Source organism: Lissotriton vulgaris, chromosome 6 (genome assembly GCF_964263255.1).
Source record: "Lissotriton vulgaris chromosome 6, aLisVul1.2, whole genome shotgun sequence".
Taxonomy (NCBI): Eukaryota; Metazoa; Chordata; class Amphibia; order Caudata; family Salamandridae; genus Lissotriton; species Lissotriton vulgaris.
Window position 1 is genome coordinate 328,045,395 of NC_141694.1, and position 15,384 is coordinate 328,060,778.

The 15,384-nt window shown below is 44.2% G+C and overlaps 1 protein-coding gene across 1 annotated transcript in view; it reads left to right on the forward strand.

Annotated features, from left to right (window-relative positions):
• ADAM17 (ADAM metallopeptidase domain 17) overlaps positions 1-15,384 on the forward strand; it is a 648,967-nt gene that overhangs the window by 103,234 nt on the left and 530,349 nt on the right. Inside the window, exon 2 of the mRNA XM_086926360.1 lies at positions 12,924-13,056. Coding sequence (XP_086782486.1) covers positions 12,924-13,056 — 133 coding nt within the window. The remainder of the gene's footprint in view (positions 1-12,923; positions 13,057-15,384) is intronic.

The following is a 15,384-nucleotide window of genomic DNA, read 5'->3' on the forward strand; positions in this document are numbered from 1 at the left end:
TTTTTGCAACACCAAACACAGATATCTTACTGTTTGAGTTATTTGACAACATGGAGCTATGTACATTTTGTTTATTTACAATTCAGCCCATTTGTTTTAGTTAAAAGGCATGTTAATCTTGGCCATGTACGTTCAGTTCTTCTGAGCCCCCATAGGTTTCAGACTAGGCATGCTGGAGGCAGAGACAGGTCTCGGAGCGAGTGGGACGGGTATGCTCAGACGTGAGTCCCGTGCTCTCCATGCCACTGGAATTAAGCTATCCAGGCTGATGAGGGCTGAAAGCCCGAAACCTGTCCTTGGATGCTTGTTTCCAGTCCAGGGAGGACTTGGCTTGGCAGTTCGGGCTGGAACTGTACCCATGGGGCTCAGGGTCAAGACTGATTTGCATATGGCTGGGTTCAAACTGGAGTGGCATGGTGAGCAAGAAAACAATGTATTTTGGCCCAGATCTCTGTACTGGGGTGAATGTATGACATTGTTCTGCATTCTGTCCATCACCTGTTGTTTTTACAATCCACAATGTTTTAAGGCAAAGGTCATGCAAGAGAGCTATATTTTCTAAGGAATATGCAAAATTTGTAAAGTTGTGGCCTGGGAAAGTCCACTCATTTCATAAACCCACTTGTAAGCAAAATGACTTGTTGTCTGAATGAGGCTGTGAATACAAAACATTGTTTCTTAACGCATGTCAGTCAAGGTTAAAGCACAAAACAGCATAAACCTGGGGAATGGAAAATGGGTGCGCATGGGGCTGGATTTTAAGGCGGAAACGGGCGGAAAACGGCGGAGACGGCAAATTTTGTGGGCTTTTGTCCAAATATCGCGACATTTCAACAGATCGGCCAATTTCGCGATTTTTTTGCAAATTGCAAAAACCGCGATAAGCTGGAGGGTCTGTATATGCACACACACACAAAACACGCACACACACATACATATACACACAATATGCATAAAGACAGAGTGAACGAGACAGACGTAGAGGGAGTTAGAGAGAGAAATGTGGGAAAGGAAGGAGAGAGAGCTTAAGGAAAAGAAGGGAAATTAGTGGAAAAGATGGGGATTTCGAGATTGGAAGAGTGGGAAAAAATATGAACTGAGGTAGGGGCGAGAGATGCAGAGGGTTATGGAGAGGCGTAAAAAAAGAGAGAGGGTAGGTAGGAAGGTGAGACATTGAAGCTTTGCTTCCGGGCGCCTCTAATTGTTTCCTTCACAGAAAAGCCCCCACTGTGCTTCTTAGTAAAAGCGTGTTTTTTGTAGCACCTGTGGGAACTGTATTATTACTTGTTTATACCGTGGCTCTGGCAGTCACTAGATCGTTTTAGTCGCGTGGCAGCCAGAGGCGGGCTTTGTTGACTGGAATAAAGGCTTTGACTATTTTCATTTCAGTGGGTTGGAAGGAGCGCCATGTAAGGCGCCGACCTTGAAGAAATCTCTATAATTAGCGAGGCGCTGCAGTTTGCTCAGTTTTGTCACGTTTGTGTGCACAGGGAAGAGACGAGGCTCTAGCATTTGCACCCTCCAGTCCCATGAGTTGCTGGATGTGACTCACAGCACGTGGCTCTTGTTAGCGTCAGAAGGTGTAACTCAGGCGCTCTCTAACGGCGGACTTTCATATCAAGCCTACAACCAAAACCCACAGAATGTCAGCGCGCAAGCTACTGAAATGTGACAGCTAGTGCCAAAAACAACATGACGTTACATAAGGAAATTACTGGTTTAATAATACACTCTTTAAGCTCAATTAACTTATAAGTGTATGTGTGTGGTACGCAGGTCACATGTACTGGGCCAGTTCACCCCTCTCATGCCCATATAATGTGTACCTTCGACCTGAGTAATAAAACATCTACAACTGAAAGGGGGAGTTTGGTTTAGCTTGAGGTGTGCGTAAATTACTGTCAGTATGCTTTATGTTCTCTGTGATCCTTCACCGTATTTTATCTTTTCAGTCGACAAAACTCTGCACTCTGTGCGGGGGGCCTTTGGGGGACATTAATCTTTTATTTTTAGTATTGCTGTATGTCGGAAATGACTTCCGAACAGTTTCTTGTTCCCTGCTAACGCGATCCTGGCAGGGACGTCTGTGTTCGCCGGCCGGCTGTTCTCCTGCTCCGAGTCTGCTTCCCTGGTCTCTGGGGAAGAGGAAGAGGCTTCGTGTGTGTGTCGCTGCCGCTTCTTGCTGGTCTTCTCCCTCTCTCGGCCGCCGTGGTCTTCTCCCTCTCTCGGCCGCCGTCCTCGACCTCCTCTCGCTCCTTCTCTCGCCGCGAAATCCTGGGGAAGGGAAAATGGGTGCGCATGGGGCTGAATTTTAAAGCAGAAACGGGCGGAAAACGGCGGAGACGGCGGAAACTGCAAATTTCGCGGGCTTTTGCCCAAATATCGCGGCATATCACCAAATCGGCCGATTTCGCGATTTTTTTGCAAATCGCGATAAGCTGGAGGGTCTGCTTAGTGTCATACTTTTAACAAGTCCCTTCGTCTCAATCCATTTTCTTAGAGGACTTTTATCAACAAGGATTTTCTTAACGGTCAAGTTATTGCTTGTAATTAGTCGATTTAGAGTAGTACCAGTCTTCCCCCCCTATTTTAGTTTTAGGCTTGTTTTTCGCTTTGCGTTTTCTTTCCACCCGAGATTTCATTGTGTCATCATAGGGGTCGCCCATCTCTTCCTCTGTCTCCACTTCACAGTCTTCAAAATCCTCATAGGAGCCTGGGTCAGTGTTCTCCTCTTCCACCTCTTCAGTGGTATAATGGATAGTTTGCCCATCGAGCCCCCCAGCAGTGAAAGACATTTTATTAGCTTCGGCGTTTGCCTCTTCATTTTTTTTCATATCCATACCCATTGCCACGTTGTTTGAGTTTAAATTTAACTTCATATCGTTAGCCATAGCCATAGCTAGTGTTTCTGTAGTAGGCATCTGCTTAATATTTGAATTGGTATGTGTCTTTATCGGAGCTGAAACATAATTGCTAGGCTGTGCTACAGCTCCTTTGAGTTCCAGCGTGGCTGTTACATTTAAAGCACTTGCTTCACCCCCTGTCAGATGTCCTGCTTAGACCCCTGGCTAAGTCCCTGGATTGACAACATTTTTTGTGGCGTTTTTCAAAAGGGAACCCACAGCGGTCAGCGTCGGGGGTCGTAGGATTTGCTTACCCGCAGTCGCTCGATTCGAGCCCTTGCCTCCCGCTGCAGACGGCGTTTCTTTGTTCGTTGTTGCCTCTCCTTCCGAGGAAGCCGGTAAAGCCAAGAAATCCGATGGAGCCACTTCTGCTGCCGTTATTACTGCCACAGTGGGGGGGGGGGAGCAAAGGCACTGTTGTCGTCACTGCTACGGGGGGAAGGGGTGCAACAACCCCCGAAGTATTTTTATTGTTGCGGGTGGAGCGAGGCGGGTTCTTTGGCGACATTCTGCCTTGCTTCCAAGCACTGACAGCCGATTGGAGACCGGACTAGCCAAGCCCAGACCCGGCGAGCAGACTACAGATCGCACGCCGAATGTTCCGTGGAGCACCTAGAAGCGAGAGCATCGGTAACGTCAGAGTACAAGCTTTTCTTTTCTAGTTTTCAGGTTTTTTTTTTATCTTCAGATTTACCAAGTTTTATAAATCTTCAAAATTCAGTCCGTTTCTCCGTTCCTCCGTTCTCATCAGAGGGGTGGGGAGCCTCCAGGCTAGCTACCGCTCGGCCTTGTCCTCACTCCGCCATCTTGGACCACTCTCCTTTAGGTTGTCAAATCTTCTCAATTCTTCTCTGTCATTCGGTTGCACAGGCACACATGTCTTACGTATGTAGGTGTTATAGAGCCCCTCAAATATACTGTTGAATACCCATGTGCCCTGTATTATGAGCTAAAAGAAATACATACACTTTTGAAACACATGTATGCAAGTATTTATATGTTTATTTTTATGTAACATGTCGTAAAAGCACAGACACACGCATGCATACCATCACAAACTTGGTGAGACTTACAACAGGGATATGGTTACGATTTCAGGGATGTTATAGTTAGAAATTAGTATTTAAAAAACCTTAGAAATTCACTGGAAAAAAAGGGATTACAGGGGAGTTATAGTTAATAATTAGCATTTACAAAAACCTTAGAAATTCACTGAAAAAAAACAAAGGTTTCAGGGACGTTATAGTTAGGAATTAGCATTTTTAAAAACCTTAGAAATGTATAGAAAAAAACAAAGGTTACAAGGACGTTATAGTTAGGGTGACATTTCCCTCACACAAAAGCAGAGAAATTCAGCTGTTCTAGTTAGCTGAGCAGACAGTAACTCGCGCCCCCGCAATGCACTGCTAATTACGTCACATATTACATCACTCATGACATGGTCAATGACATCACTCATGACCTCTCAAATGACATCACTGACGATATCACTCATGACATCATCCATATATTCTCTGATGCACCTACTTACACCCCTATATAACCTATCATACACCCACTCCAAATTTCAGACTTCCATTCTTAAAACCATTGACGCACCAATTCTAATACGTACATAACTACTCACTGATTGATATGTCTACATACACATACACTCACTCATACAGGCACTCATACAGCAACTGAGATATCTACTCATAGAGCCACTCATACACCGTCAGTCACCCATAGAGCTCTCACTCACCCAAACACTCAATCACACAGCCACTTACTCAGTCACACAGAAACACAAACGCACTCACTACTCATACAGATACTAACAAATGCTTACTTCTCCATACAGTCGCTGACACATACACGCACTCAGCCATACAGCCACTCTTACAATCACTCACTCACACATAGTCACTTATATATTCTAACACTCACATATACTACCTTTCACATATGCAGTTACTCACCCTTACACCACTGAGACATCCATTTACTCACTGACCCAGCCATATGCACACTCACTCGCCCGTACAGTCCCTCACAGATGCACTCATGGACCCATTCACCCAGTGATTCACCCACTCCTACATCCATGCAGGGAGTCATACACCCCCTCAACCACCCATACAAATACCCAGCGACCCATACAGGTACTCAGACAACTAATCAATAACCCATATAGACACTCACTGACAGACTGATACACACATTCACACAGATTAGTCACTCACCCATATATTCACGAAGACACGTTTAATCACTCACTTATACATAAGTATATATATATATATATATATATATATATATATATATATATATATATATATATATATATATATATATATATATATATATATATATATATATATATATATCCTAGTGTTGGTAACCACTTCGTAGTAGTTATAGGGCTATATGTAGGTAACCCAAATACCGATTCTTAAATACCGATTTTTAACTAATTTTACCAAATCGGTAATAAGAATCGGTATTTGGGATGTAGGTAAAAAATCTGTAAAAATTACCGAATCGGTATAATTCGGTAAATAAATACCGAATCCACAAAACCGATCGGTGAATACCGATTCGGTAACATCCGAATCTGTAAATACCGAATCAGTAAATACCGAATCGGTAATTCAAAAATAGAAACAAATAAGGAATCAGCCAATCTGATACAATCACCCCTCCTCTCAACCAGGAAGTGGCCACACTCATGCAGGTGCACTCAATCTGAAGCTGCTGGAGAGGCTGGGAGAGCATAGCAGAGCCCTTGAGCCACTGGGAAACTTACTCCAAGAAACCTGCAAAATGACAAGCAAAGACACTAAAAGGGAAGGTGCAGAGAGAAAGAGGAAGGTGAAATTCAGCAACATGGAGCTGGAGGTCCTTGTGGAGGAGGTAGTGAAGGAACACCACAAGTTGTTTGGCAAGCAGTCCCTGCAGGTGGCAGAATCTGCCAAAAGAAAGATTTGGCTGGCAATACAGACAAAGGTTAATGCCATTGGAGTGACCCCACGGGACATTGACGACCAAAAAAAGAGGTGGTATGACCTCCGGAGTGTGACAAAGCGAAAAATGGCTGAGCTCCAGAAACAAGCAAACCTGACAGGAGGAGGGAGGAATAGGGCACCTGCCCTGACTGACCTTGAGGAGCTGGTGGAGTCCACCATTGAACCTGACGGCGTCTGTGGGATTGGGGATGCAGACAGCTCAGCCCGAGCTGCCACCAGAAAAGGTAAGAAGCATGCACAGCAATCACCCCCACCCCTTCCCCTTCCCTAATGTGGTAGTGTGAACCCCACTCCAGTACAGGTTTTAGTATACACCAGCAATGCATTATGGGAGATGTAGTCTTGAAACACCTACCATGTCAGACAGCACACCAAACAACAAGGCATGCAACACACATCAGTGATGAGCAAGCTGAGGCAATAGCGACAGTGTTTCAGAGATGAGAATTTAATTGTATAAGCAGGGCTCCAGGACCACAGAGCTAATGTACGATTTTCTGTCCACAGGCGAGACATCTAGCAAGCGTCCCAAGGACAAGGAAGGTAGTGCACCATGGAGTGAAGACACACAGGAGACAAGTATCAGTGCAGGGCAAACCACAAAAGCAACTGCTGCATCAACAACACTGCCAGCCTCCCAAGACCTGCCAGCGTCACCACAGCTGCTGGCCTCCCCAGAACGGTTTGCCTCACCACTACTCCTGTCCTCCCCTGAAATGGTAGCGTCACCGGCTGCAACAACACCTGCAGTGCAAAAAACCAAGAGGCATGCCGTGGCCACACTCAGGATAATGGAGTGTTCCGCAGGAGACACGGTGGGGGGTGACACATCAACCGTGGCAGTTGAGGACAGCAATGCTAATCAGCAGTCCACCGCCGAGGAGGCCCACACAGGTGCCAGATGCCGCAGGCCCAGAGACAGCAGTCAAAACCAACATGGCGAGGGTCCTGGTGTCTTCTGCGTACTGGAGGCTAGTATGGTCAAGGTGCAGCTCATGCAGGGGAAGGCCATCCAGTCGGTCCAACGACAGATGAGGCACCTAAATTAAAATGTGAAAAACATTGATAAGGGCATCAGCTCAATGGCGGAGGGAATGAGAGAGAAAGAGAGATGTCTGCGGGCATGCGGGACATGTCCCAGTCAGTGCTGCTGCTGTGCAGCAAGCTAGACGAGGACAGGGCAACAAAGCGCAAGGAGAGGCAGAGGTCAGAACAACACAAAAGGGCGGTGAACCGCCTAGCCACTGCCACTTCCCTGCTTTGCAGGCGCTGCGTTAACATGGAGGATGGACTGGCACACAGCAGCAGTGAAGTCTCCAGGGGCCTTGTGAGGGTGACAAGTGCAGTTGAGGTGCTGCTGACTGCTCAGTCTGCAAATACTGTTGATCTGGATGTGGGGGAGAGCGAGGAGAGCACCAGTAGGAGCAGCATAACCTCCCCTATTACTGACACCCGGAGGAGCAGCAGGCTCCATGGGGCTGGCACTGCCCACAGAGCCAGTGAGGACAGCCAGCCAATGGCATCCAGCACCGGTAGGCGTGCCCGCAAACACTGATGATGCCCACACTACCTGACCTGGAATGGTTTACGTAACCCAGGATTTCCATAATGGATAGCAACAATTGGACTGGCACATTTGGGTCTTTGCGTACTGGCATAGTGCCAAAATATTAAAACTACGTTGTGTGCATACTAAAACTGGCTGTGTCTCCTTACTTACCTAGAAATAGCTGCGTGTGATCTCTGCCCGGCTCTGTCTCCCATCTGTTGCTGGCGCCACTCCTGCTGTGTTGGGCTCCCGGTGTGCAAATTCATCATAGTCATCCTCAATATCTGTTAATTCTACTGCTGTTCCTTTCTTAGTGGCAAGGTTGTGCAGCATTGCGCAAGTTGCAATGATTTTACAGCAGATGAGGGGTGAGTACTAACGTGCGCCTCCGCTTTTGTGGAGGCAGCGGAACCTGCTTTTTAACAGCCCAAAGGTGTGCTCTAACAACGTTGCGTGTAGATTTGTGTGCCATGTTGTATCGTCTCTCACTCAGGGTTGATGGGTTCAGGTAGAGTGTCCGGATGAACGAGCGGACGGCATATGCAATATCGCCTATGTGGAAAAGAGAGAGCCATTAATCACATGCACAACAACACCTACATCTGCAGTATCTATTAGGGTCTGTCACAGTGTTTTACCTAGCAGGTATCCTTCTCCGAATTCCTCCTCTGCCAGGCGTGTGTAGATCCCACTGTTCTGGAAGATGTAGGAGTCGTGGGTGCTTCCAGGGAATTTGGCCACGATGTCTGTGATTATGTTGGAAGCATCACAGATTACCTGCACATTTGTGGAGTGGGTGGACTTTCTGTTCCTGTAGATGTACTCAGTGGCTGCAGGTGGGCAGATTGGGATGTGTGTGCCATCCATGCAGCCGATCACATGTGGGAACTGTGCCATTTGGTAAAAGTCCGTGTTGGTCTTCAGCAGTACCGCATGTGTGTCGGGGAAGCTGATGTAATGTTGCATTCTCTGCATCATGGCCTCCAGAAACTTCTTGAAGAAACGGGACAGGCAGCTCTGGGACACCCCACCTATCGCAGCTATCACCCCCTGGTAACTGCCAGATGCAAGCAGGTGTAGGCTACAGAGCACCTGCATATGTGGTGGTATGGCATGCGCCCTTGGTGTTGGGTGCTCCAGAAGTGGGTGCAGGTCCCTTATCAAGTCTAGGATGGTGTGGGGGTGTAGCCTGTACCTTTCATGGATCTCTGCCTAAGTAAGTTGGAAGAGTGTGATCCGCTGTCTGTAGACTTGCTCCTCCCGTCTCCAGATCCTCTCTCCTGCTGCCTGTAGCCGCCCTGCTATCACTTAGAAAGCCGCCATTCTGATCACACTGTTGCATTTTGGGGCCTGTTTTATGGCTTGCACATGGTTACCACCTGCTTTTCAATCCATGGTAATTACCGTCTCTTAAATACCGAATTTCATGAAATTCAGTATTTTAGAAGTTACCTACATCTCTATTCTCATTTTTACTGTTTCTTATTTACCGATTCGGTAAATAAGGATTCGGTAATTCATAATTACCGAATCCTTACTTTTGGCCACCTACATCTCAAATGCCTAAATACCGGTCGGTAACGGTAAATTTACCGAATTGCGGCCGTTACCGACAGTTATTTAGCTACCTACATATGGCCCATAGTTCGGAATCGGGTTTCCTTAACAAATGCATTTTTGTGTTGCTAATAACTTTGGTGCTGTTTGACGAATCTCCATAAAACTTTTTTTTGCCTAGTTTGTGCATGGAACTTTTCAGGGTGATCCGTCAAGCGGAGGGAAGTAGGGGGGGCAAGAAAAAGGAGAGTCCCAAAAAGTGTTTTCCTCTTTTATTTTTCAATAGAAAGTTTAGACACCGCTACAGCCTAAACCACTGAGCGAATTTACTCTACATTTGCCAAAAGGCTCCATCTAGATCCAGAAAGAGTACTTTTTGTGTTTTGGTGTAAACCTGTTCTGTAGTTTTTGAGCAATGATGCTCAAAAACGTTGTATATTTAGGGACACTTAGGCTCCGCAGATCCCGGCAGATCTCAAACTGAGATCTGATTGGCTGCCACCACCTCAAGCAGGACGTGGTGGCAGCCATCTTCGTTCTCAGTCCCCAGTCCTAAGAAAAAAAAACAAAATAAACAACACCAGGGGCATGGTAGGAATATCCTGACCCCCTAGACCTGTTAGTGGGATCCCAGAGGGACCCCACCTGCGGCCAATAATGTTTATTTTGTATTTTTCTGTAGATTGTTACCTTCCTTGTTTTAAGCTTTACCTATTCTAAAATGTGTTTCCAATTCAAATGCGAGTTTGCTCAAGTGAAAGATGGAGTTCCCACTGTCACTTACTTAACCATTGTCTGTTCAATGTATTCCCTCAACCTGGATGGAAACACTTTCTAAAATCTCTAAAGCAGTTGGGTTGAAAACATTTTGTGACCAGAGGTGTCTATGATTGGCAACAGGATGGCTATTGTGAGGAGGTGAATCTTGGTGGATGAATGCATACAACACTGTGTTGCATTAATGCCACCCTAACATTCTCACTGATAATGTTACTAGGTGGAGGTATCTACATGTTCTGTTTTTTTTTTTCGAGAGCAGTGATGGAAATGTTGTGATCAGTTACAGTGGGGTGCGCTTAGTATATTTATGTATGTTGATTACTGTGCTTCAAGAAATATTATTCGTGTTTTTCCATGTTTTTGTCTAAAATGTCATCAAATTAATAGATTAACTTGGTCTGAATCTCTGTTGTTTCTGTATTCGTAAGTTAAAAAAGTATCTTTATTCATATGTACTTATTAAATAAGTCCTAGTCCATTTTCAATTGTGTACAAATATGTTATAAACTTGATCTGAAGAATAGTCTTCCTCTGGTAGCTGCCATCTTGAAATCCTTTGATGATTGGAAGCATATCAGTTGGCTCGAGCTGAATACATCCAAATTAGATCCTTTGCTCCTACAAGGACATTGTACCGGTTCCTTGGCATCAATCTCTGTGACTTACCCTCAGAATCCAAAGCAAAAAAGCTTTCAGTTACCTTAGATTGTGACCTGACCATGACAGCTCATCATGACTATCCTTTTTACTACTTTGAATCGTCTGGACTACTGCAGGGCTCATTTGCTGGACTCCTTTTGCCTGTCATCTATCACCTCCATGTGATTCAGGGCACGCTGCTTCTACCGCTATCAACATACCCACTTTAATACTTGATGCACATCCTCAGTTCCCTTCTCTGGCTATTTATAAGAGAGTGTTCCCAATTCAAAATTATCTGTCCAATACAGGTACCACCCAAGTTGTACTTTCAATGTCCTCATCACAGCTTTCCATCAGACTTTCGAATTTTGCTCATTTCTCTTTGGAACACTTGTCTCATCAGCACGCGGACCATGCCTCTTTAACTCTCTTCTGGAGTAGAAGCCATCCACATATATTCTAAGAACAAATTGACATTTTGTAAAGAATATTCTGTCATTTATTAAGGCAAAATGATGTTTGTTTTAATGCATGTTGACATTGGTGTGTACTGCATATTGATTTTTTTGTCAAAGCCCTAATATTTACATTAGTACATGAGCACTATATAAAGTTGTTAAATACACGAATAAAGTGTGGGCATTCAGAATTCTATTAGCAATCATCGATATGTGTGGAGTAAGCTGCAATTTTTAAGGCCAATCTACTGCCTGCTTCCTGCGTTATTTTGTACAAATGTGAAATTGTTGAATGACTCGTTTAGTGGCATATGAAGAGCAAACTGCTAGAGGATGATGGGTATGTGCATACTTCCTCTTTTAATCCTATGTATCCCAGAGTATAGCTTTTCAACAGGAAGAAGGGAACTACATCGCAGTTACAGTGCTCTTGCAGTGAGATGATTGGGTGGTGCTATTTCGCTTGATAAGTAATAGTCAGACGAGCAGGAATAAATACAAGTGTGTCATGGAAGAAAGGTGTAGGTGGCTAGTTCCAGACAGCATGGAGACATGTTGCTGAATAACAGAATATCAAGAGATACTGACTAGTGGAATGGTTACCCCTAGTTCAGCACAAGGTATTAGGAGTCCGGCACAGTGAAGGCGGGGCTCCTTAACAGCAGAATAAAATTGTAGGTGGCAAGCAAGTTAATTCCCTACTCTACCATTTAGCAAGGCTGTTTGGAAGAGAGATCTATCTTTGAGTCGAAATTCAATCTAGTAAAGATTGGAGGGGCTCTATCAAGACACACCCACACTTGAGGTTACAGAAGGAGCCCATACTAAAGCACAAACCGTGATGGTGTTGAAGGTAGTTGAGAACTCGGAGATGGTAGCACTTATGATCTGAGGATAGTGTGATGAAATTGATACAGGGTTCTTACAAAGGCTTATCCATAAATGGAGGTTGCTGTTATTCTGGGTGTTGAATGACCTGTTATCCCCGAGATTTCTCAAAAATAAATTTCAGTGCTAGTAGTTGTAGGTTTAAATACGAAAATCGTTTTATACTGTAAAAATGTTATTAGTTTTTTTTGTGCATCCAAGAGGTTACTGTGTGGAGATGTTTCCCACCATTTCATTTATACTGGTTAGTACATGAATAATTATCTGTTTTCTTTTGATTTGATTTTAGTATAAGACAAGGACGGTGTAAATGTAAATGTATTGGCATTTATATAGCGCACTACTTACCCGTAGGGTCCCAAGGCGCTTCGACCGCTGCGAAACCCTTCCTGGCTTCCCTGAGAGATGGTCCCTTAATGGGTATCTCCAGGGTGAGACCGGCGGTCTGGTGGGGCCGTTAGTGAAGATGAGGCAAGCTAATGCCCAGAGTTGCCGAGTGTGATCGCTGATCAGAGTGGGCACCGAGGCGAGAGAATTATCGAGTCCGCTGACCCTGGTCCAGAAACCTGCCGCGCCGGGAATCGAACCCTGGTCCCGGGCCGTCCTCTGCTCTCGGGTCTGCCGCCTCTAACCAGTGAGCCACACTACTTCACTGCATGATATCCATTGTCAAGTTCATTCATTCTAGCCTTTGATCTATTTCCTATGTTGTTGCTTAGCCAGTCATACTGTGCCTTTATCATTCATTTTACGTGATAGTTTGCTACTTTCCCTAAGAGAAAGGCTGAAAACGTGTCAGCCTTATTAAATGCCAATCACCACCAAGTGTTTTGAGAGAAACGAAAATAAACACATGAATTAGCAAAGCGCGTTGTTATATTTTCCCAGTTTTCTGATATGGAATAAATTATAATGTAAAGTACATTATGTTTAAATCTAATTAACAAATAACCATTTCTGTCAATTTTAATATGTATACATATCTAGTAAATGCAAACCTATTGCAATTTTTAGGAAAATATGTATCCCATTAAGTCGGAGATGGTCTATGTTCTTTTCAGAATATTGATACTTTTAGATCTGAATTCTATTAAAGATTGTGGTCTTGAGTATAAACTGAATTTCCTTTTTCTTCTAGATAACCTTGACTCCGTACTCTCCAACTACGATATTATTTCCCTAGCTGATGTCCAGCAACATTCATTAACAAAGCGGGATCTTCAGACAGATTTGCATATAGAAAGAATGTTAAGTTTTTCAGCTCTTAACAGGTATAAAGTCTGTTTTATTTACATTTCTTTCTCTTAGGTATATTTTGAGCTCTTATTTTGACAGATGTGTTGTTCCGCTTTTGGTTGTAACATGGGCGTTGCCTAGCTATGAATAATTCTAAACGTTTATCTGTGATATTATATTTTTGTAAATAATAAAGCAAGACTAAGCTTACAAATGCTAGGAGGCTTGATATGTTTATGGGTACCTAATTAATCAATTATACTTATTTGTTTGTAACAAACGTGCCTCAACTTGTGTGGCAATTCTTTCACAAACGGATTTGCACAGTGAACAATTTGTGCATAAGCTTAGTGAAATCTTAAACCCAGAGAGCAATTGAAGGTGTTCAGTGTTGTGAAGTTGTACTACTAAGTTAAAAATGTTTTATGATATAAAAGCCGTTACTGCTTTTCTTTGTTTTAAACACAAAAGTTTAAACAGTGCAAGGCAGATTCCGATTGAATCATCATTGGCAACCATCCAAAACAGTAAATGTCCAAGATAATATCTTCAAAATCAATGGCGTCTAGCATGAGGTAATCTTAGCTTTTTTAAATAAAAAAAAAGTTTTGCAATGTTGTGTTTCAAATAAATAATCAAGAGTGAAATGTGGAAATAAACATGTTAAAGTGCTATTTATTGTGCATCTTTGCCCCTTGCTAAATAAAAAGGAAATAGCGTATCTTAACAAATTAAAATATTCCCATTGTCTCATACCAGGGAGCATATGCTCAAGTGTACTCTTTATCAAGTCAACCTACTCCTCTGGCCTCTTTATCATAGCTGTATTCGAAGGGCATTAACTGCCTTCCTTCCTTCTCCTTCTGGAAGCAGTCTCCAACCAATCAATCACACCTTCCCTGGTTGCCGTTGAAGAGGGAATTTTCTGTGATCCATGTGTAAAGGAAGTGATTGTTGTTTATTTGTGTTGTTTATCTCAGTGTCCTAAGGAACATTATTTTATGCCATAAGATTATAGTATATTTCATTATTTCATCCAAGTTTGAATTTCCGTCAAATTTGACCTCCCTAAATAACTTAATTATAAAAGGCCAATGTATATGAATAGACTCTTTCTTTCAGGAGAACTTCACACAAGCTGTGACTGTATTCAATGGGCATCAAAGTATTCCAAAAGATGCTGAAATCTCATCAATCAGAGAATTTTAAGCGCGCTACTCACCTGTGAGGGTCTCAAGGTGCTGGGAGGTAGGGGGACAGCTGTGCTGTTCAGCCGAAGAGCCAGGTCTTGAGAGCCTTCCTTAAGGTATTCAGGGATGAGGCTCGTCTGATTTCTATCGAGAGCTCATTCCAGGTCTTGGCTGCGATGTAGGAGAAGGACCTTCTTCCTGCTTTGGCTCTGTGGATGCAAGGGGTTTCGGCTGGGTCAAGGTTGGGTGATCGGAGGTTTCTTATGGGTACGCGGGGGTGATTCTGTCGTTGAGGTATTTGGGCCCGGTGTTGTGCAGGCATTTGTGGGCGTGGGTGAGGATCTTGAAAGTGACTCTCTTCTCCACAGGGAGCAAGTGGAGCTTCCGTAGGTGTTGGCTGATGTCCTCGGCATCCCGCGACACGAGCACGAGTCTGGCAGCGGTGTTCTGTATCGTCGGAAGTTTGTACAATAGGGACTTGTTTATGCCGGTGTAGAGTGCATTTCCATACTCCAACCTGCTGGTGATGAGTGTGTGGGTGATTGTCTTTCTAGATTCGGGGGGATCCATTTGAACATCTTCCTGAGGATGCAGAGGGTGTTGAAGCAGCTGGAGGTGACTACGTTGACCTGACGGATCATGGAGAGGGATGAGTCGGTACGATGCCCAGGTTTCTGGCGTGATCCGTGGGGGTCAGTGGGCTGCCGAGGGCAGTGGGCCACCAGGTGTTGTCCCATGCTGAAAGGGGTGGTTCCGAGGACGAGGACCTCTGTCTTCTCAGAGTTGAGTTTTAGGCAGCTGTTGGTCATCCAGGCTGCATCGTCCTGCACTCCTTTCTGAAGGTAGCAGTGCTTTCAACTTCTTTACTGCCAAGTTCTAAAATCTGATATTCTTTCTCTCAGTTCACTGAAAAACTATTTTTTATTCTTCAGTATGCTTAAAACAGGGCTATTTGGCATATTTATTTTTAATCTAGTTTGGAGGTTGACCTCAGTGGCAGGACACCCTTTTTGGTAAAATGTAATTTATTCATTCATTCTGTCACAAAGGTTGGTCGTGCATATCCCAGATGGGAAACCACAAAGGAAAAAGCAGAAATGGTCTGACAATCAATTAGTTGCCTAATGAGCAATCTGTCTAGATGCTGGGCTGCGAGCTTTACTCACTACATCT